At 40.5% G+C, this 23,260-nt stretch overlaps 2 protein-coding genes across 4 annotated transcripts; both read left to right on the top strand.

Annotated features, from left to right (window-relative positions):
• Window positions 1–14,461, top strand: LOC128368689 (heavy metal-binding protein HIP-like). Of its 3 annotated transcripts, XM_053329548.1 has the most exons (9): window positions 11,550–11,796; window positions 11,880–11,921; window positions 12,266–12,328; window positions 12,464–12,526; window positions 12,640–12,702; window positions 12,789–12,830; window positions 12,921–12,983; window positions 13,116–13,244; window positions 14,021–14,461. In XM_053329548.1, exons 1-9 carry the CDS (start codon window positions 11,550–11,552, stop codon window positions 14,299–14,301), a joined length of 993 nt encoding a protein of 330 aa, XP_053185523.1. In that variant the 3' UTR covers window positions 14,302–14,461. The 3 variants fall into 3 exon arrangements, 1 of the variants encoding a protein (XP_053185523.1); XR_008321978.1 differs by lacking the exons at window positions 11,550–11,796; window positions 11,880–11,921; window positions 12,266–12,328; ... (3 more) ...; window positions 12,921–12,983; window positions 14,021–14,461 and adding exons at window positions 1–147; window positions 657–698 and having other exon boundaries at window positions 13,116–13,179; XR_008321979.1 differs by lacking the exons at window positions 11,550–11,796; window positions 11,880–11,921; window positions 12,266–12,328; ... (4 more) ...; window positions 13,116–13,244; window positions 14,021–14,461 and adding exons at window positions 1–147; window positions 231–272.
• Window positions 14,462–15,366: 905 nt separating this feature from the next.
• On the top strand, window positions 15,367–20,390 carry LOC128369799 (uncharacterized). Its single transcript, XM_053330876.1, has 8 exons — window positions 15,367–15,671; window positions 15,755–15,796; window positions 15,905–15,967; window positions 16,390–16,452; window positions 16,880–16,956; window positions 17,484–17,535; window positions 17,668–17,796; window positions 20,103–20,390. Exons 1-8 carry the CDS (start codon window positions 15,404–15,406, stop codon window positions 20,381–20,383), a joined length of 975 nt encoding a protein of 324 aa, XP_053186851.1. The 5' UTR covers window positions 15,367–15,403; the 3' UTR covers window positions 20,384–20,390.
• The last annotated feature ends 2,870 nt before the right edge of the window (window positions 20,391–23,260 follow it).

Here is a 23,260-nt window from a genome sequence, read left to right as displayed (position 1 = left end):
CGGAGGTTCAGTCTGAGATCCTGGGTGTCATATCAACCAGTGATCAGACCAACATCACCCCTGACATCTGGGCTGAGCTGAAGGAGCTGAGAGACATGGTCATCGAACACAGAGTGGAGCTGAGGAAGCTGGAGCAGGAGAATACAGGTTCATTCACACAGTGATCAACACATTCATGCAATGTTCACATAGACATTACTTTTAGGAGTAATTTACTGCTTTTATTCCAGCCATACAGACCAGACTGACAATCAGTGAATACAAGAATGCAGGTAGATATTTATATTTCATAAAATAATATATAATTCATTTATGATTTTTTTTCCTTTTTAACTCAAGAATTAAATTAAAATTAAATAAAACTTTAAATGTGTCGACAGTGTTGGAGTCCAAAATGACCGACAGTGAAAATATGGTCAAAGAGCTCCTGAGTGAGAACACAGGTAAGCTACAACAGTCAGTAACATGTAAAAATGTATATTTTTTTACTCTATTCTAGCAATTAGGATACGTTTATTTGATATCAAGGTGTGGTTCATGATAAGATGGAGAAGCTGGAGCAGGAGAATACAGGTTCATTCACATAGTGATCAACACATTCATGCAATGTTCACATAGACATTACTTTTAGGAGTAATTTACTGCTTTTATTCCAGCCATACAGGCCAGACTGACAGCCAGTGAAAGCAAGAATGCAGGTAGATATTTATATTTCATTGAATAATATATACTTAATTTATGATTGTGATTTTATTTTCTGTTAAACTCAAGAAATAAATATAACCATTCCTTTAAGATATTTACTAAGATTAATATCTAAGATTCAAAATAAAGCTTTTAGTCATGAGCTTTAAATGGGTCGACAGAGTTGGAGTCCAAAATCAACGCCAGTGAAAATGTGGTCAAGGAGCTCCAGAGAGAGAACACAGGTAAACTACAACAATCAATTAAATGTAAAAACTTATATTTTTTACTGTATTCTAGCAATGATGCTGACCATGAACATACTTCACTATAATATTAATGTTAAATGTGTTGACAGTGTTGGAGGCCAGAATGACCGCCAGTGAAAATGAGATGGTGAAGCTCAAGATAGAGAATGAAGGTAAAGTGCTTATATCATTATTAAGAACAGCAGTGAGCTGCAAAATACACAGCTGCTAGTTTGTTAGGTACACATACAAATATTTCAAGTTGTAGTTCTGTAGATTATCTCCTTAAAAATAAAAATGTTGAATGTGTTCATAGTTTTGAAGGCCAGAATGAACACCAGTGAAAATGTGATGGAGGAGCTCAAGAAGGAGAACACAGGTAAACTACAATAATCAATAAAATGTAAAAACTGCTGCCTGCTGAACAATTATTAATCTGATTATTAATTTTGTCTTCTATTGCAGATCTTCAATCCAGAGTAACAGCGAGTGAAGATAAGACCACAGGTCAGCCTCCATAGTGATCATGTTAACAACTTGAAACCTGTTGACCATGAACATACTTCACTATAATATTAATGTTAAATGTGTTGACAGTGTTGGAGACCAGAATGGACGCCAGTGAAAATGAGGTGGAAGAGCTCAAGAGACAGATTGCAGGTAAACTGCTTATATCATTATTAAAGAGTAACATCATCCATTAATCAGCCTGCTTGTACTGCCGTCTCACAGAAGCTCCATGCTCCATTCAAAAAGTGCTATTTTGATATTTCTGTGAGTCTCTCGAGAGTTGAGAGAGAGAGAGAGAGAGAGAGAGAGTGAGAGAGAGAGAGAGAGAGAGCCCCTACTATTCACAGATACATATCTGTAATAGGTCAGTACTAGCTGATTATATTGACTGACCGATAGATCAGTTGGGCTCTGTTTTGGTGATATGAAATCAATCACCAAAACAGCCTTCTATCAGCTTAAGAACATATCCAGAGTGAAGGGTTTTATGTCTCAAACAGACCAGGAGAAGTTGATTCATGCTTTCATCTCAAGTAGACTTGACTACTGTAACGGTCTTCTGACTGGACTCCCACAAAAAAGCATTAAACAGCTGCAGCTCATTCAGAACGCCGCAGCTCGAGTTTTACCAGAACAAAGAGATCAGAGCACATTACTCCAGTTCTAAAGTCTTTACACTGGCTCCCAGTCAGTTCTAAAGTCTTTACACTGGCTCCCAGTCAGCTCTAAAGTCTTTACACTGGCTCCCAGTCAGCTATAGAATAGATTTTAAATATATGAAATCATGTAAACGATGCACGAATAAGCATCAAAAACAAACTGGATGTCTTAATTAGCATTCCAAATATTTTAAAACTTTACTTGGCTGGCTCCCAGTCAGCTATAGAATAGATTTTAAAGTTCTGCTACTGGTCTACACATCACTGAATGGTTTAGGTCCAGAATACATGAATGACATGTTAGTAGAATATAAACCCAGTAGAGCTCTGAGATATACTGACTCAGGTCAGATAGTTGAGCCCAGAGCTCTGAGATCTACTGACTCAGGTCAGATAGTTGAGCCCAGAGTTCAAACTAAACATGGTGAAGCAGCTTTTAGCTGTTATGCTGCACACAACTGGAACAAACTACCAGCAGAACTGAAATCAGCCCCAACTGTGAAGACATTTAAATCCAGGTTAAAAACATTTCTCTTCTCCTGAGCTTATGATTGAGCTCTTTAAAAGCACTTTACATTTTAATCTTTAATTTTCACTCTATGTCCTTTCAATGATTTTAAAGCTAATTTATAATTTTATGCTGCAATCTTATATTTAATGCTCAATTCTAGCATTTTATTTCTCTCCTTCTATTTTTCTGTACTTTGTTTTTATTATTGGGGGTGGGGGGGGGGGGGTTAATTGTATGTTTTAATGTTTCTCAAATTACATGTTTTTCTGTTTTATGTAAAGCACATTGAGTTGCCATTGTGTATGAAATGCGCTATATAAATAAAACTGCCTTGCCTTATTGTTAAATCAAGTATAGGTGGTTAAAATTGTTGGGTTCATCAGCTCTGCAGCTACAATAGTAATACAATAACAATAGAAATAGCAGTAAAAAAGTACTAAATAGTACAATAAAGATATGAATAATTTACAGTTGGTGTAAAAGGCTGTGTGTATGTAAATAATAGTGAAAATAAAATATTCCCCAATTCTTTACGCCCCGCTGGAAGTCCCTCATTGACTATTTTTTTTCCTCTATGTGAATCTTCTCACATCCACACAGACCAACTAAAGGTGGCGTTCTCACTTGGTCTCACTGATGATGGACAAGTTGGACCCTTCAAGACTGACATCACACTCAAGTTCAGTAAAGTCATCACCAACTTTGGTCAGGTCTACAGTCCAACTACAGGTACTCACCTCTTTCTGCTACACACACAAATGAACTATTATAATGTAATGAACTCAGTATAATTGGTTTGTTAGATATGTTTTAATTGTTACAGCTTTCACTGCATCTTCTGTAATTGCTTTTTTCTCCACTATGGCTCCAGCTGCACACTTGGTTGTTTGTGGAGGAGACATTTCTCTTTGAATTGGCTCTTTTGACATTTCACCAGTTTTACCTTTAACATTGCATCATAACACTTTTAATGGAGTTTCTCTGTGTCCTCTCAGAGGGTTTGAGCCAGGCCGTTGGTTCTTTGCCAGCATTGAGTCATGTGTGTGATTTTGTGTTATGTAATTACATTTCATGTGGTGACTGATAAGGTTCTCATGATGAAGTGAGTTTGTCGTTTATGAGGTTTTGTGAAACTTTTTCAAAACCTTTGCACAGACATTTACAAATAGTTTACAAAACACAAGAGAATTAAATGTTCTGCAAAGGCTTTGACAGGAAGTTGCTCTGTTTTAAGGTGTTCACTTATATCTCTCTGTTATATCACTTTCTATAAACCTTATGGGATGCAAACTGACTCACTGAATGTGTAACTGAGAGCTCTCAACTTTTACAGACTATACAGTCTCTGAGTAATGTGATGTTAACAAAGCAAGAGCACTGAACAACTATTCCTTCAGATTAGACAAACCCACTTACAGCAGCCTGACCAAAGTATTGAGAAGCAACAGCGTACTGAACTCAGAGAAGAGGTAGTTCAACAGCAGGAAAAAGCTTCACTCATTTTCTCCTCTGTTGCAGGTCTCTTCACAGCCCCAGTCAGAGGAGCCTACTACTTCTCATTCAATCTAATGGATAGCCGGAGTAACACATACAGTCATGTTTTTCTCTATCACAATGACAAGAGAGTGTTGCTCAGTACTAATTACAGTGCAGATGCCTGGGAAAGTGTTTCTAATTCACTGGTTCTTCAGCTGGAAAAGGGGGATGTGGTCTACCTGGTTTTAGCTGCTGGCTCTAGTGTATTGGATAATACTTATGATCGTACTTTCTTTAATGGATTTCTGCTTTTTCCACTGTGAGACTCAAACATGAGAATTGATTTACCCCAAAATGTTTGGCATAGTGTATAAACAAGCCCTACAGTATTTATGTGTATATGAAAGGATGCACATTGTTGCTGTGTTGACTTTGCTCTGCAACAAACTACATATGAAATAAAAGAATGAATATGAGGTTAAAGTGCTTGTCTCTGACTTTAATTTGGGGATATTTAAACCTGAGTCTGGGAAAACCAACAGACACACACACAAAAAGATCAGACACTGAAATCCCATTTATCAACTCATTAGTTCAAATGATGATCTGATGATAATTCAGTATTAAAGGATACGTTCATTTTTCATGTCTGTTTTAAAACAGCAGTCAGGTGCTTATATGAAGACTGAAAGAGTTTGTCCTCACTGAAATCATTCCTCCAGTTCATGTTGGCTGATAAAATATCTTCTTCAAATGTGCTTTTGATGAAAGTGATGAGGGACCAAAATCCACAGTGTACATTTACACGTTGGTGTGTATTTTATATGAGTCTTCAGCAGTCTGAGTTAGCCATATAAAGTGGATATCTGCCACTTTTACAGTCTTTTGAGTGTCCAATTCCCTCTTTGTGTTTCCTTGGACAGCTTAACTGTTGAGCTTGTTGGAAACATGAATGACTGTAACACTGAAAGAAATCTACTTGATTTGAATAATTTAGACAGCTGAAGCTTTATATTAGCTTTAGATAAACATTTAAAGTTGAAGTATGTAACTCTGAAACCAAGTGTTTAGAAATGGTACTGCGGCCCACGTTCAAAACACTGGAGAGAGCTGTTACTCCTCGCCCCCTCCCTGCCAGAGTCTGCTTCACGCAGGTTGCCAGTTGTTGGACGTGATCCTGCATATCCTTCTCCGTATCAGTGGGTGAAGCTGAGTGCTGTATGACGCTGTAACCGTCTCCATGTTTCAAAGGCGTCTCCTATACATCCCCTTGATCTGTTTCTCAAATCGTCCTTCCTTCCTTCCTTCCTCCTTTCCTTCCTTCCTTCCTTCCGACGTATTTGAGAGTCATAATGAGTTTTTTTTTGGTTTTGCAACATCAGACATTATCTGCAGTGTTCCTAGCTGCAGCTCAGTGGCAACTGGCAACCTGGCTGCTGAAACGCTAGTGACTTGGTGATTGGTAGCTAGGTGGTGGGTGGAGCATCAGTTCTGACTTGGTGATTGGTAGCTAAGTGGTGGATGGAGCATCAGTACTGACTTGGTGATTGGTCGCTAGGTGGTGGATGGAGCATCAGTACTGACTTGGTGATTGGTAGCTAGGTGGTGGGTGGAGCATCACTACTGACTTGGTAATTGGTAGCTAGGTGGTGGGTGGAGCATCACTACTGACTTGGTGATTGGTCGCTAGATGGTGGGTGGAGCATCAGTACTGACTTGGTGATTGGTAGCTAGGTGGTGGGTGGAGCATCAGTACTGACTTGGTGATTGGTAGCTAGGTGGTGGGTGGAGCATCAGTACTGACTTGGTGATTGGTAGCTAGGTGGTGGGTGGAGCATCAGTACTGACTTGGTGATTGGTAGCTAGGTAGTGGGTGGCGCATCAGTACTGACTTGGTGATTGGTAGCTAGGTGGTGGGTGGAGCATCAGTACTGACTTGGTGAAATGTAGCTAGGTGGTGGGTGCAGCATCAGTACTGACTTGGTGATTGGTAGCTAGGTGGTGGGTGGAGCATCAGTACTGACTTGGTGATTGGTCGCTAGGTGGTGGGTGTAGCATCAGTACTGACTTGGTGATTGGTAGCTAGGTGGTGTATGGAGCATCAGTACTGACTTGGTGATTGGTAGCTAGGTGGTGGGTGGAGCATCAGTACCGACTTGGTGATTGGTAGCTTGGTGGTGGGTGGAGCATCAATACTGACTTGGTAATTGGTAGCTAGGTGGTGGGTGGAGCATCCGTACTGACTTGGTGATTGGTAGCTAAGTGGTGGATGGAGCATCAGTACTGACTTGGTGATTGGTAGCTAGGTGGTGGGTGGAGTATCAGTACTGACTTGGTGATTGGTAGCTAGGTGGTGGGTGGAGCATCAGTACTGACTTGGTGATTGGTAGCTAGGTGGTGGGTGGCGCATCAGTACTGACTTGGTGATTGTTAGCTAAGTGGTGGGTGGAGCATCAGTACTGACTTGGTGATTGGTAGCTAGGTGGTGGGTGGAGCATCACTACTGACTTGGTGATTGGTAGCTAGGTGGTGGGTGGAGCTTTTCAAATGTGAATATTCTGGCTGGACTACTACTGTCAATGATATCAGTGTTTGAAATGAACATGATTCCTTAATGTCTGGTGATATTTAGGGCAATTTTATGATTACTTGGAATATATTTGTTACATACAGCTACTTTAAATCTGAGCAGAGCGTGACGAAGCCGTTCTTCACTCTGAGGAGGTATCACTCTGAGCGGTTTCTGGAGAACTTTCTGATTTGTCATGTAGTTATTTTACTATTTTGGTCTATTCTTCCTCAGGTTTCATCCATTTTCTCCCATTTAAAGGCTTTTTGGGGAACTTGTGTAGAGTTTAGCGCCATCTAGTAGAACACATTTGGCAGAATTTAAGTATAATATTCACAAGTATGTTTTCTTTGGTGTAAATAAGAGTTACTGTGTTTTCTTTACCTTATAAAGAGCTATTTATCTACAGAGGGAGCAGATCCTCCTCCCTTTCTACAGTAGCCCAGAGTGGACAAATCAAACACTTCTTCTAGAGAGGACCTATATGCTTAGGGGAGTGGGAAATTCAATGAGTTGCAATCTACAACTTTACCACTAGATGTCACTCAATTCTGCACTTTGTTCCTTTAAGGGACATTTCTGAGTGTTATTGATGCTTCATTTCATGTGTCGGCACAATTTAAGTCCCCAAAGCAGTAAATATGAAAACTAGAAAGAATTTGTTGTGTTTTGAAACTGTGTTTTAAAGAGACTTCGGCTTCTCTGAGATAATCCACTCTAGATGCTGCTATACTTTTCATCACCTGGATGTTGTATCACTATAGTCCCTAAATGTATCACACCTATACTGTCATCACTAAAAGGAGGCAACGTGGTCTTTAGCTATACAGCTAGCTTAACACAAATACCTCTCTCAATTTTGACCCTCCAAGGTAGAGGTAAGATCGGGCCTAAAAAATCCAGCCCGACCCGACCCAAGTCCGCGGGTATTAAAGCCCGACCTGGCCCGAGCCCGATCAATTAACTTGATTTGCAGGCCCGAGCCCGAAAAAACCCGAAATTTTATATTTTATTTGTGAAGACTCAGGAGGAGGAGGAAAGGGAGGGGATGTGTCAGTCAGAGCCGGACAGAGCTCCGGGAAAAGGGACTGGTTGCGATTTGTGTGATCCCATTTGTGACGATGCCTGTGCATAATGATAACAAATTAAAGCCTTTAAAGTCTTTGGTAACAAATTCTCCCAGTTTAACAAGACTGTCAGATGCATATTCTCTGACAAGGAGAGGAACAGCAGCAGGAGCAGGTCTCTGGGCTTTGGGTTTTAGTATACATAATACATAAATATATATTTATTTAAAAAAAGTTAGCGAGAGAGAAGCCCGACCCGACCCGAACGTAATAATTGACATTTTGGGCCCGATCTGGCCCGAATTTCGGACTCGGGCTCGGGCTTAAGATCTTACCTCTACTCCAAGGAACAGGCAGGTTGTTGTGGATTGTGGTGTGGTGTGTGGTTGAGGATTTACGTGAAGAAAACTGTGAAAAAACACAAATAAAAAACAATGAGCCCTTATAAGTAAATGTTAAACATTCGTGAAATAAGGATAATAGAAAAACAATGTTAACAATTGCTTACAAGAACAACCTCTAACACAGAGTCCCCAATACACTAATTATCCAAAAATATACAATATACAAAATATACAATTGTTAAAGTCCGTGTAAAGTAAGAATAAATATGTGTTCTGAGTTTGACATACCACAGAAAAGTGTGTTGTTAACTACCCTGCCAAATTGGAATGATTAAAAAAAATCGCCAAATATATGAAATTAGGCTTCAAAGTTGTGTAAAAATCTGCCTCTTTCTCTGCTCCCAAACACTGAAGCCCCGCCCCCTACCAAGTGTCACCTGTCAATCAAAGTCTCCACCTCTACCAGAAACATGGACGCTACGCCTGAGAGCTTTCTGCTGCTAACTCAGCTGCTAGCTCAGCGGCTAACTTAGCTGCTAGCTCGGCGGCTAGCTAGGCGGCTAAATTAGCTGCTAGCTCGGCGGCTAGCTTAGTGGCTAACTCAGCTAACTGGCTAACTGTAGACTGTAGTAGTAGTAGTGTGTGCTGAATGTATTTCTACCTCTACAGCAGCAGGGGCGGGTTTATGCTAATCACTAAATCCTGAACACAGAAATCTTGAAACACAGTTTGTGAAACCTAGCTCCACAATTCAAATCTAAATGGTTGAAATGCTTTTTACACCTTTTTTAGAAATACATTTATGACCTATTTAATGTGTTTAGAAGAAAATGTCTGAATTCACTTTACACAGTCTTTAATATAACTGTAAAGAGAACATAACTTACAGATGAAGCCGTTTTGTAGACTTTAAAGCTCAGGGTTAAACAGACAGCTGCACTATGCTGCTCACTTCCTGTTACCCCAATGTTTACTGTGAGGTCACTTCCTCCTGAATCCTGCTATTCACAGCCGCCACTAGATGGAACCAAACAGGACACAAAACTCATTACAATGATTTCAATACAACACCCTTGCATATTTAACCTGTGTATTACATGTCTGAGTTTACTTATGAGTAGGAAGTCAACAGCGCGTACTTTACAAAACTATTGTTTATAAGGTCACAAAGGCAGTTTTATTTATATAGCGCATTTCATACACAATGGCAACTCAATGTGTTTTACATAAAACAGCAAAACATGTAATTTGAGAAATTTAAAACATACAATTAACTCCCCCACCCACACCCCCCCCCCCATAATAAAAACAAAGTACAGAAAAATAGAAAGACATAAATAAATTCATTGCAGCATAAAATAATAAATTATCTTTAAAATCATTAAAAGGACATAGAGTGAAAATGAAAGATTAAAATGTAAAGTTCTTTAAAAGAGCTCAATCATAAGCACAGGAGAAGAGAAATGTTTTTAACCAGGATTTAAACATGATTTCAGTTCTGCTGGTAGTTTGTTCCAGTTGTGTAAAAGCTGCTTCACCATGTTTAGTTTGAACTCTGGGCTCAACTATCTGACCTGAGTCAGTAGATCTCAGAGCTCTACTGGGTTTATATTCTACTAACATTCATTCATGTATTCTGGACCTAAACCATTCAGTGATTTGTAGACCAGTAGCAGAACTTTAAAATCTATTCTATAGCTGGCTGGGAGCCAGCCAAGTAAAGTTTTAAAATATTTGGAATGCTAATTAGGACATCCAGTTTGTTTTTGATGCTTATTCGTGCATCGTTTACATGATTTCATATATTTAAAATCTATTCTATAGCTGACTGGGAGCCAGTGTAAAGACTTTAGAACTGACTGGGAGCCAGTGTAAAGACTTTAGAACTGACTGGGAGCCAGTGTAAAGACTTGAGAACTGGAGTAATGTGCTCTGATCTCTTTGTTCTGGTTAAAACTCGAGCTGCAGCGTTCTGAATGAGCTGCAGCTGTTTAATGCTTTTTTGTGGGAGTCCAGTTAGAAGACCGTTACAGTAGTCGAGTCTACTTGAGATGAAAGCATGAATCAACTTCTCTTGTCTGTCTGGTCTGTTTGAGACATAAAACCCTTCACTCTGGATATGTTCTTAAGCTGAGTAGGTATGTTCTTAAGCTACAAAGTAGGTTGGACACTTTTTTGAGGCAGGTAAGCCACCAACTCCAAACTCAGTTCAGCTGCTTTTGCTGACTTGATTCAATATGAGATAAGCTTATAAAATATGGCATCCATAATATCTACACAGTGAAAAACAACCTTAATTTGATCGGGTAACACTGCATTTTGATAATATCTGAAGAGTTTTACATAATTGACTGTAGACATTTAATCCTTTAACTGTTCTTAAAGCTGAGATAGATGATTTTTGTTGTCCAACAGAGTGGAAAATCTCAAATCATACAACTTATATTGACTTTTATTTCATTACTTCTAATTTTGTGTATTGACTAGAAGCCATTCTGCATATGGAGTACTTCTGAGTGGAATACTTGAGCAAGTTTTTACTTTCATTTAAAGTAGCTGTATGTAACAAATATATTCCAATTAATCATAAAATTGCCCTAAATGTAACCAGACATTAAGGAATCATGTTATTTTCAAACACTGATATCACTGACAGTAGTAGTCCAGCCAGAATATTCACATTTGAAAAGCTCCACCCACCACCTAGCTACCAATCACCAAGTCAGTACTGATGCTGCACCCACCACCTAGCTACCAATCACCAACTCAGTACTGATGCTGCACCCACCACCAAGCTACCAATCACCAAGTCAGTACTGTGCGCCACCCACCACCTAGCTACCAATCACCAACTCAGTAGTGTTTCAGCAGCCAGGTTGCCAGGTGCCACTGAGCTGCAGTCTGATGTTATGTAACCAAAAAAACCTTGTTATGACTCAAATATGTTGTGACAATTTGAGAAACAAAACAAGGATATGTATAGGAAATGCCTTTGAAACATGGAGACGGTTACAGCGTCATACAACACTCAGCTGCTGACCCTGTTTTGATGTATATATACATGCTAAGGATATTAAGGTTTTATGACTACAGTTTTTTGTTGTGTTGGATTTGCAATAAGTGCTTTAAAACACATAAAAATACACATCAGATTGACCATGACCCAGACTCTTTACAACCTGAGTCTGGGAAACAAACACATACATATTTATGACAAATAAAAGACTGACTTTGCTCTTATCATCTCTTTACACGACAAACATTCACTACCAATGGTTTTGAAAGAACATCATTCTAACTTGTTGTTTGCTTTAAGTTTAGTGTTTAAGGATCTTTGGTGCTATTTTTGCATTCCTTATCAAAGACAGCTGTTTGATTCTCATACAGCAGTTCAGTGACCTGTTCTACGTGGATATAAAGACGGAAACTGAGCGAGTGGTGTCAGACTGCATCTTGCTGTCTAAAGAGGTGATATTTCACAATGAGGTGTGCTGCAGCTTTTCTGGCGTTGCTGCTCTGTCTGTACTGGACGGGGGCTCAGGGTGAGAGTGGAGGGCTGACAGGGAATGACATCACTCAGACGGAGGTTCAGTCTGAGATCCTGGGTGTCAAATCAAACAGTGATGAGGACAACATCACCCCTGACATCTGGGCTGAGCTGAAGGAGCTGAGAGACATGGGCATCGAACACAGAGTGGAGCTGAGGAAGCTGGAGCAGGAGAATACAGGTTCATTCACACAGTGATCAACACATTCATGCAATGTTCACATAGACATTACTTTTAGGAGTAATTTACTGCTTTTATTCCAGCCATACAGACCAGACTGACAGCCAGTGAAAGCAAGAATGCAGGTAGATATTCATATTTTATTGAATAATATATACTTAATTTATGATTGTGATTTTATTTTCTGTTGAACTCAAGAAATAAATATAACCATTCCTTTAAGATGTTTACTGAGATTAATATCTAAGATTCAAAATAAAGCTTTTAGTCATGAGCTTTAAATGTGTCGACAGAGTTGGAGTCCAAAATCAACGCCAGTGAAAATGTGGTCAAGGAGCTCCAGAGAGAGAACACAGGTAAACTACAACAATCAATTAAATGTAAAAACTTATATTTTTTACTGTATTCTAGCAATGATGCTGACCATGAACATACTTCACTATAATATTAATGTTAAATGTGTTGACAGTGTTGGAGGCCAGAATGACCGCCAGTGAAAATGAGATGGAGGAGCTGAAGATAGAGAATGAAGGTAAACTGCTTATATCATTATTAAGAACAACAGTGAGCTGCAAAATAAACAGCTGCTAATTTGTTAGGTACACATACAAGTATTTCAAGTTGTAGTTATTTAGATTAAAAATAAAAATGTTGAATGTGTTCATAGTTTTGAAGGCCAGAATGAACACCAGTGAAAATGTGATGGAGGAGCTCAAGAAGGAGAACACAGGTAAACTACAATAATCAATAAAATGTAAAAACTTACATTTTTTACTGTATTCTAGCAATGATGCTGACCATAAACATACTTCACTATAATATTAATGTTAAATGTGTTGACAGTGTTGGAGGCCAGAATGAACACCAGTGAAAATGTGATGGAGGAGCTCAAGAAGGAGAACACAGGTAAACTACAATAATCAATAAAATGTAAAAACTGCTGCCTGCTGAACAATTGTTAATCTGATTATTAATTGTGTCTTCTATTGCAGATCTTCAATCCAGAGTAACAGCGAGTGAAGATAAGAGCACAGGTCAGCCTCCATAGTGATCATGTTAACAATTTGAAACCTGTTGACCATAAACATACTTTACTATAATATGAATGTTAAATGTGTTGACAGTGTTGGAGGCCAGAATGACCGCCAGTGAAAACGAGGTGGAGGAGCTGAAGAGACAGATTGCAGGTAAACTGCTTATAGTAACATCAGTTTCTATGAATACTATTCACCAAAAGAGACACAATACAATTCGTTCATCAACTGTTTATAAGTGGAGCTATTGTTTTCCTCTTTGTGAATCTTCTCACATCCACACAGACCAACCAAAGGTGGCGTTCTCACTTGGTCTCACTGATGCTGGACAAATTGGACCCTTCAATACTGACACCACACTCAAGTTCAGTAAAGTCATCACCAACTTTGGTCAGGTCTACAGTCCAACTACAGGTACTCACCTCTTTCTGCTACCCACACAAATTAACTATTATAATGTAATGAACTAATTTTAATATATATTAATTGTTACAGCTTTTACTGCATCTTCTGTAATTGCTGTTTTCTCCACTATGGCTCCAGCTGCACACTTGGTTGTTTGAGGAGGAGACATTTCTCTTTGAATTGGCTCTTTTGACATTTCACCAGTTTTACCTTTAACAATGCATCATAACACTTTTAATGGAGTTTCTCTGTGTCCTCTCAGAGGGTTTGAGCCAGGTTGTTGGTTCTTTGCCAGCATTGAGTCATGTGTGTGATTTTGTGTTATGTAATTACATTTCATGTGGTGACTGATAAGGTTCTCAGGATGAAGTGAGTTTCTCATTTATGAGGTTTTGTGAAACCTTTTCAAAACCTTTGCACAGACATTTACAGATAGTTTACAAAACACAAGAGAATTAAATGTTCTGCAAAGACTTTGAGAGGCTTTTGCTCTGTTTTAAGGTACTCACTTATATCTCTCTGTTATATCACTTTCTATAAACCTTATGGGATGCAAACTGACTCACTGAATGTGTAACTGAGAGCTCTCAACTTTTACAGACTATACAGTCTCTGAGTAATGTGATGTTAACAAAGCAAGAGCACTGAACAACTATTCCTTCAGATTAGACAAACCCACTCACAGCAGCCTGACCAAAGTATTGAGAAGCAACAGCGTACTGAACTTAGAGAAGAGGTAGTTCAACAGCAGGAAAAAGCTTCACTCATTTTCTCCTCTGTTGCAGGTCTCTTCACAGCCCCAGTCAGAGGAGCCTACTACTTCTCATTCAATCTACTGGATAGCCGGAGTAACGTATGGAGGAATGTTTTTCTCTATCACAATGACAAGAGAGTGTTGTGGAGTTTTAATAACAATGCAAATAGCTACGAAAGTGTTTCTAATTCACTGGTTCTTCAGCTGGAAAAGGGAGATGTGGTCTACCTGGTTTTAGCTGCTGGCTCTAGTGTATACGATAGTACTTTGGATCGTACTTCCTTTAATGGATTTCTGCTTTTTCCACTGTGAGACTCAAACATGAGAATTGATTTACCTCCAAATGTTTGGCATAGTGTATAAACAAGTCATACAGTATTCATGTGTATATGAAAGGATGCACATTGTTGCTGTGTTGACTTTGCTCTGCAACAAACTACATATGAAATAAAAGAATGAATATGAGGTTAAAGTGCTTGTCTCTGACTTTAATTTGGGGATATTTAAACCTGAGTCTGGGAAAACCAACACATACACACAAAAAGATCAGACACTGAAATCCCATTTATCAACTCATTAGTTCAAATGATGATCTGATGATGATTCAGCATTAAAGGATACGTTCATTTTTCATGTCTGTTTTAAAACAGCAGTCAGGTGCTTATATGAAGACTGAAAGAGTTTGTCCTCACTGAAATCATTCCTCCAGTTCATGCTGGCTGATAAAATATCTTCTTCAAATGTGCTTTTGATGAAAGTGATGAGGGACCAACATCCACAGTGTACATTTACACGTTGGTGTGTATTTTATATGAGTCTTCAGCAGTCTGAGTTAGCCATATAAAGTGGATATCTGCCACTTTTACAGTCTTTTGAGTGTCAAATTCCCTCTTTGTGTTTCCTTGGACAGCTTAACTGTTGAGCTTGTTGGAAACATGAATGACTGTAACACTGAAACACATCTACTTGATTTGAATAATTTAGACAGCTGAAGCTTTATATTAGCTTCAGATAAACATTTAAATACATCTTTGCACATCAGGGGGACTGTGGATATTAGCCACACTCACTTGCAATGTAAGTGCATTATGAAGGAATCCTCTAATGGTCAGTATGAACAGGAGGAATTAACTAATTTTGGCAGCTGTTGTTTTATAAGTGACTTGAAAGATTGTGAACCTGTCCTTTAATGCTGTTATTCGAAGAAAGAACATCATTCTAACTTGTTGTTTGCTTTAAGTTTAGTGTTCCAGGATCGTTGGTGCTATTTTTGCATTCCTTATCAAAGACAGCTGTTTAATTCTCATACAGCAGTTCAGTGAGTTCAGTGACCTGTTCTACGTGGATATAAAGACGGGAACTGACCGAGTGGTGTCAGACTGCATCTTGCTGTCTAAAGAGGTGATATTTCACAATGAGGCGTGCTGCAGCTTTTCTGGCGTTGCTGCTCTGTCTGTACTGGACGGGGGCTCAGGGTGAGAGTGGAGGGCTGGCGGGGAATGATGTCACTCAGATTGAGATTCAGTCTGAGATCCTGGGTGTCAAATCAACCAGTGATCAGACCAACATCACCCCTGACATCTGGGCTGAGCTGAAGGAGCTGAGAGACATGGCCATCGAACACAGTGTGGAGCTGAGGAACAGCAAGAGCAAGATGGAGAAGCTGGAGCAGGAGAATACAGGTTCATTCACACAGTGATCAACACATTCATGCAATGTTCACATAGACATTACTTTTAGGAGTAATTTACTGCTTTTATTCCAGCCATACAGACCAGACTGACAGCCAGTGAAAGCAAGAATGCAGGTAGATATTTATATTTTATTGAATAATATATCATTCATTTATGATTTTTTTTCCTTTTTAACTCAAGAATTAAATTAAAAATTAATAAAACTTTAAATGTATTCACAGTGTTGGAGTCCAAAATGACCGACAGTGAAAATGTGGTCAAAGAGCTCCAGAGTGAGAACACAGGTAAGCTACAACAATCAATAAAATGTAAAAACGTTTCTTTTTTACTCTATTCTAGCAATTAGGATACGTTTATTTGATATCAAGGTGTGGTTCATGATAAGATGGAGAAGCTGGAGCAGGAGAATACAGGTTCATTTACATAGTGATCAACACATTCATGCAATGTTCACATAAACATTACTTTTAGGAGTAATTTACTGCTTTTATTCCAGCCATACAGACCAGACTGACAGCCAGTGAAAGCAAGAATGCAGGTAGATATTCATATTTTATTGAATAATATGTACTTAATTTATGATTGTGATTTTATTTTCTGTTAAACTCAAGAAATAAATATAACCATTCCTTTAAGATGTTTACTGGGATTAATATCTAAGATTCAAAATAAAGCTTTTAGTCATGAGCTTTAAATGTGTCGACAGAGTTGGAGTCCAAAATCAACGCCAGTGAAAATGTGGTCAAGGAGCTCCAGAGAGAGAACACAGGTAAATTACAACAATCAATTAAATGTAAAAACTTATATTTTTACTGTATTCTAGCAATGATGCTGACCATGAACATAATTCACCATAATATTAATGTTAAATGTGTTGACAGTGTTGGAGGCCAGAATGACCACCAGTGAAAATGAGATGGAGGAGCTCAAGAAGGAGGTGGTGAAGCTCAAGATAGAGAATGAAGGTAAACTGATAATATCATTATTAAGAACAGCAGTGAGCTCAAAATACACAGCTGCTAGTTTGTTAGGTACTGTAGTGGCAAACTTATATTTTAATACCAAAGCCACTATATTTATTAGCAGTATGCAGGTACAGCTGGCACGACTCGTATGTTACGGTCTTGTGTTCCTTAACTACTCACAAACCACTGGAGAGTTAGGTTGTAGTTTTGTTGTTTTATTTCTCGTTGCAGAATCCAGGTATTTCCAATACACACCATTCCAAGCTTCTCTTGGTTTTCACAACGGTCCACAACATCTTAACATACCAGTAACATCTGAAAGTGACGGTCAAAAAACCTTCTTTCCCTGTACCTATTAGCACTCTGCTAATCCGCGTCTTGTACTTTTTACAAGTCCTTCAATAACGAACACCATGCGCATGCGCAGCGCCTAACTCAGAAAGCATCAGCAGCGCCTACTTCAGGTGCTGTAGTAAATTTGACATCTATGAAACCAAACCAATATAAAACACTGTAATCTACATTAAAACTTTCAACTTTCTATAACATAATAAAACATAATATTGGCTCCCACAGGTACACATACAAATATTTCAAATTGTAGTCATGTAGATTATCTCCTTAAAAATAAAAATGTTGAATGTGTTCATAGTTTTGAAGGCCAGAATGAAAACCAGTGAAAATGTGATGGAGGAGCTCAAGAAGGAGAACACAGGTAAACTACAATAATCAATAAAATGTAAAAACTGCTGCCTGTTGAACAATTATTAATCTGATTAATTCACTATACTTCACTATAATATGAATGTTAAATGTGTTGACAGTGTTGGAGGCCAGAATGAACGCCAGTGAAAACGAGGTGGAGGAGCTGAAGAGACAGATTGCAGGTAAACTGCTTATAGTAACATCAGTTTCTATGAATACTATTCACCAAAAGAGACACAATACAATTTGTTCATCAACTGTTTATAAGTGGAGCTATTTTTTTCCTCTATGTGAATCTTCTCACATCCACACAGACCGACCAAAGGTGGCGTTCTCACTTGGTCTCACTGACAGCGGAACAATTGGACCCTTCAATACTGACACCACACTCAAGTTCAGTAAAGTCTTCACCAACTTTGGTCAGGCCTACAGTCCAACTACAGGTACTCACCTCTTTCTGCTACACACACAAATGAACTATTATAATGTAATGAACTCAGTATAATTGGTTTGTTAGATATGTTTTAATTGTTACAGCTTTCACTGCATCTTCTGTAATTGCTTTTTTCTCCACTATGGCTCCAGCTGCACACTTGGTTGTTTGAGGAGGAGACATTTCTCTTTGAATTGGCTCTTTTGACATTTCACCAGTTTTACCTTTAACATTACATCATAACACTTTTAATGGAGTTTCCCTGTGTCCTCTCAGAGGGCTTGAGCCAGGTTGTTGGTACTTTGCCAGCATTGAGTCATGTGTGTGATTTTGTGTAATGTAATTACATTTCATGTGGTGACTGATAAGGTTCTCAGGATGAAGTGAGTTTCTCGTTTATGAGGTTTTGTGAAACTTTTTTCAAAACCTTTGCACAGACATTTACAGATAGTTTACAAAAACCCGGACATGGGAGTAGTTCGGTGAGGCCATGGAAAAAGACTTCCGGACGGCTTCGAAGAGGTTCTGGATCACCATCCGGCATCTCAGGAGGGGGAAGCAGTGCACCGTAAACACTGTGTACGGTGGGGACGATGCGCTGCTGACTTCGACTCAGGACGTTGTAGATCGGTGGAAGGAATACTTCGAAGACCTCTTCAATCCCACCGACACGCCTTCCGGTAAGGAAGCAGGGCCGTGGGACTCGGGTGTGGGCTCTCCTATCTCTGGGGCGGAGGTCGCCGATGTGGTTAAAAAGCTCCTCGGTGGGAGGGCCCCGGGGGTGGATGAGATCCGCCCCGAGTTCCTCAAGGCCCTGGATGTTGTGGGTCTGTCATGGTTGGCACGACTCTGCAGCAGTTCGTGGACATCGGGGGCAGTGCCTCTGGATTGGCAGACTGGGGTGGTAGTCCCTCTTTTTAAGAAGGGGGACCGGAGGGTGTGTTCCAACTACAGGGGAATCACACTCCCCAGCCTCCCTGGTAAGGTCAATTCAGGGGTGCTGGAGAGGAGGGTCCGTCGGATAGTCGAACCTCGGATTCAAGAGGAGCAGTGTGGTTTTCGTCTGGGCCGTGGAACTGTGGACCAGCTCTACACCCTCTGCAGGATCCTTGAGGGTGCATGGGAGTTTGCTCAACCAGTCCACATGTGTTTTGTGGACTTGGAGAAGGCATTCGACCGTGTCCCTCGGGGAGTCCTGTGGGGGGTTCTCAGGGAATACGGGGTATCAGACCCCCTGATAAGGGCTGTCTGTTCCCTGTATGACCAGTGTCAGAGCTTGGTCTGCATTGCCGGTAATAAGTTGGACTTGTTTCCAGTGAGGGTTGGACTCCGCCAGGGCCGCCCTTTGTCATCTTTTTCATAATCTTCATGGACAGGATTTCTAGGTGCAGTCAGGGTGTGGAGGGGGTCCGGTTTGGTGACCTCAGGATTGGGTCACTGCTTTTTGCAGATGATGTGGTCCTGTTGGCTTCATCAGACCGTGACCTCCAACTCTCACTGGATCGGTTCGCAGCCGAGTGTGAGAGAATCAGCTCCTCCAAATCCGAGGCCATGGTCCTCAACCGGAAGAGGGTGGAGTGCACTCTCCGGGTCGGGGATGAGATCCTGCCCCAAGTGGAGGAGTTCAAGTACCTCAGGGTCTTGTTCACGAGTGAGGGAAGGATGGAACGGGAGATCGACAGGCGGATCGGTGCGGCGTCTGCAGTAATGCGGACTCTGCACAGATCCGTCGTGGTGAAGAGAGATTTACCAGCCGGTTTTGGTTCCTACCCTCACCTCTGGTCATGAGCTTTGGGTGGTGACCGAAAGAACAAGATCGCGGGTACAAGCGGCCGAAATGAGCTTCCTCCGCAGGCTGGCTGAGCTCTCCCTTAGAGATAGGGTGAGAAGCTCAGTTATCTGGAGGGAGCTCGGAGTAGACCCGCTGCTCCTCCGCATCGAGAGGAGCCATGGCGCCTCGGGATACCCAGGGAAGAGCTGGACGAAGTGGCTGGGGAGAGGGAAGTCTGGGCTTCCCTGCTTAGGCTGCTGCCCCCATGACCCGACCCCAGATAAGCGGAGGAGAACGGATGGATGGATGGATGCAAACTGACTCACTGAATGTGTAACTGAGAGCTCTCAACTTTTACAGACTCTACAGTCTCTGAGTAATGTGATGTTAACAAAGCAAGAGCACTGAACAACTATTCCTTCAGATTAGACAAACCCACTTACAGCAGCCTGACCAAAGTATTGAGAAGCAACAGCGTACTGAACTCAGAGAAGAGGTAGTTCAACAGCAGGAAAAAGCTTCACTCATTTTCTCCTCTGTTGCAGGTCTCTTCACAGCCCCAGTCAGAGGAGCCTACTACTTCTCATTCACTCTACTGGATGGCCGGAGTAACACATGGAGGGATGTTTTCCTGTATCACAATGACAAGAGAGTGTTGTGGAGTCAAAATTACAGTGCAAATGGCTACGAAAGTGTTTCTAATTCACTGGTTGTTCAGCTGGAAAAGGGGGATGTGTTCTACCTGGTTTTATATGCTGGCGATAGTGTATTCGATGATACTAATGATCGTACTACCTTTAATGGATTTCTGCTTTTTCCACTGTGAGACTCAAACATGAGAGTTGATTTACCCCCAAAAGTTTGGCATAGTGTATAAACAAGTCATACAGTATTCATGTGTATATGAAAGGATGCACATTGTTGCTGTGTTGACTTTGCTCTGTAACAAACTACATATGAAATAAAAGAATGAATATGAGGTTAAAGTGCTTGTCTCTGACTTTAATTTGGGGATATTTAAACCTGAGTCTGGGGAAACCAACAGACACACACAAAAAGATCAGACACCGAAATCCCATTTATCAACTCATTAGTTCAAATGATGATCTGATGATAATTCAGCATTAAAGGATACGTTCATTTTTCATGTCTGTTTTAAAACAGCAGTCAGGTGCTTATATGAAGACTGAAAGAGTTTATCCTCTCTGAAATCATTCCTCCAGTTCTTGCTGGCTGATAAAATATCTTCTTCAAATGAACTTTTGATGAAAGTGATGAGGGACCAAAATCCACAGTGTACATTTACACGTTGGTGTGTATTTCATATGAGTCTTCAGCAGTCTGAGTTAGCCATATAAAGTGGATATCTGCCACTTTTACAGTCTTTTGAGTGTCAAATTCCCTCTTTGTGTTTCCTTGGACAGCTTAACTGTTGAGCTTGTTGGAAACTTGAATGACTGTAACACTGAAAGAAATCTACTTGATTTGAATAATTTAGACAGCTGAAGCTTTATATTAGCTTCAGATAAACATTTAAAGTTGAAGTATGTAACTCTGACACCAAGCGTTTAGAAATGGTACTGCGGCCTACGTTCAAAACACTGGAGAGAGCTGTTACTCCTCGCCCCCTCCCTGCCAGAGTCTACTTCACGCGGGTTGCCAGTTGTGGGACGTGATCCTGCAAAGGCATCTCCTATACATACCCTGGTTTTGTTTCTCAAATTGTCACGACGTATTTGAGTCATAATGAGTTTTTTTTGGTTTTGTAACATCAGACATTATCTGCAGTGTTCCTAACTGCAGCTCAGTGGCACCTGGCAACCTGGCTGCTGAAACACTACTGACTTGGTGATTGGTAGCTAGGTGGTGGGTGGAGCATCCGTACTGACTTGGTGATTGGTAGCTAGATGGTGGGTGGAGCATCAGTACTGACTTGGTGATTGGTAGCTAGGTGGTCGGTGGAGCATCAGTACTGACTTGGTGATTGGTAGCTAGATGGTGGGTGGAGCATCAGTACTGACTTGGTGATTGGTAGCTAGGTGGTGGGTGGAGCATCAGTACTGACTTGGTGATTGGTAGCTAGGTGGTGGGTGGAGCATCAGTACTGACTTGGTGATTGGTAGCTAGGTGGTGGGTGGTGCATCACTACTGACCTGGTGATTGGTAGCTAGGTGGTGGGTGGAGCATCAGCACTGGCTTCGTGATTGGTAGCTAGGTGGTGGGTGGAGCATCAGGCCAAAACACAGAATGACAACATAAACATTACTTGAGGGCAACTGAGTTTTTCAAATGTGAATATTCTGGCTGGACTACTACTGTCAGTGATATCAGTGTTTGAAATTAACATGATTCTTTAATGTCTGGTGATATTTAGGGCAATTTTATGATTACTTGGAATATATTTGTTGCATACAGCTACTTTAAATCTGAGCAGAGCGTGACGAAGTCGTTCTTCACTCTGAGGAGGTATCACTCTGAGGGGTTTCTGGAGAACTTTCTGATTTTTCATGTAGTTATTTTACTATTTTGGTCTATTCTTCCTCAGGTTTCATCCATTTTCTCCCATTTAAAGGCTTTTTGGGGAACTTGTGTAGAGTTTAGCGCCATCTAGTGGAACAGATTTGGCAGAATTTAAGTATAATATTCACAAGTATGTTTTTTTTGGTGTAAATAAGAGTTGCTGTGTTTTCTTTACCTTATAAAGAGCTATTTATCTACAGAGGGAGCAGATCCTCCTCCCTTTCTACAGTAGCCCAGAGTGGACAAATCAAACACTACTTCTAGAGAAGACCTACATGCTTAGGGGAGGAAGGGGGGAAATTCAATTAGTTGCAATCTACAACTTTACCACTGTCACTAAATTCTGCACACTGTTCCTTTAAGGGACATTTCTGAGTGTTATTGAGGCTTAATTTCATGTGGCGGCACAATTTAAATCTCCAAAGCAATAAATATGTAAACTAGACAGAACTTATTGTGTTCTGAAACTGTGTTTTAAAGAGACTTCGGCTTCTCTGAGATAATCAACTCTAGATGCTGCTATACTTTCATTATGACCACAGACTGTATAAAAGAAACGGACGTAACATCCGTGACGTCACCCATTGGTTTGTGGACTGCTGCTCGAAGGCCAATAGTTTCGGATCTGGGCAGCGCCATTTTGAAAGTTTCAGGTGCATGCTGGGAAAAATAAAAACACGGATTCTACTTATATGGGTATGAGGCGGAGCCATGGGCGGAGTGGGGGAGGTTGCTATGGTTACGAGGGCTGGATCTCGAGGACATTGGTCAATCAACCTGTCAATTAGGACGTAGCCACGCCCTAATGCATACCATGCTTTATCGTCACATATAAAATCAGGGAGGCCAAAATGTCCCAAATGAACATCATACTGCATTGAAGAAGGCTTTAAACTAGCGATGGAGACCACAAACACATTTTGAAAACGTTTACTGAGGTTAGAAATCAAGTGAGAAGTTGGTGAATTCTCCATTGACTTGTATAGAGACGGTCGCCCCCTGGTGGCCTTTTGATAGAATTCAGCTCTAAGTTACTTCCTGGTTGGCTTCATTTCAGAGGACCGGAGCTCCCCGCCTGGTTATGACCTGAATGTTGTATCACCATAGTCCCTAAATGTAATACACCTATGCTGTCCTCACTAAAAGTGGTTGCAGGCAACGTGGTCTTTAGCTATACAGCTAG

This window comes from Scomber japonicus, chromosome 12, assembly GCF_027409825.1.
Source record: "Scomber japonicus isolate fScoJap1 chromosome 12, fScoJap1.pri, whole genome shotgun sequence".
Taxonomy (NCBI): Eukaryota; Metazoa; Chordata; class Actinopteri; order Scombriformes; family Scombridae; genus Scomber; species Scomber japonicus.
This window is presented reverse-complemented; position numbering and strand designations above follow the sequence as displayed.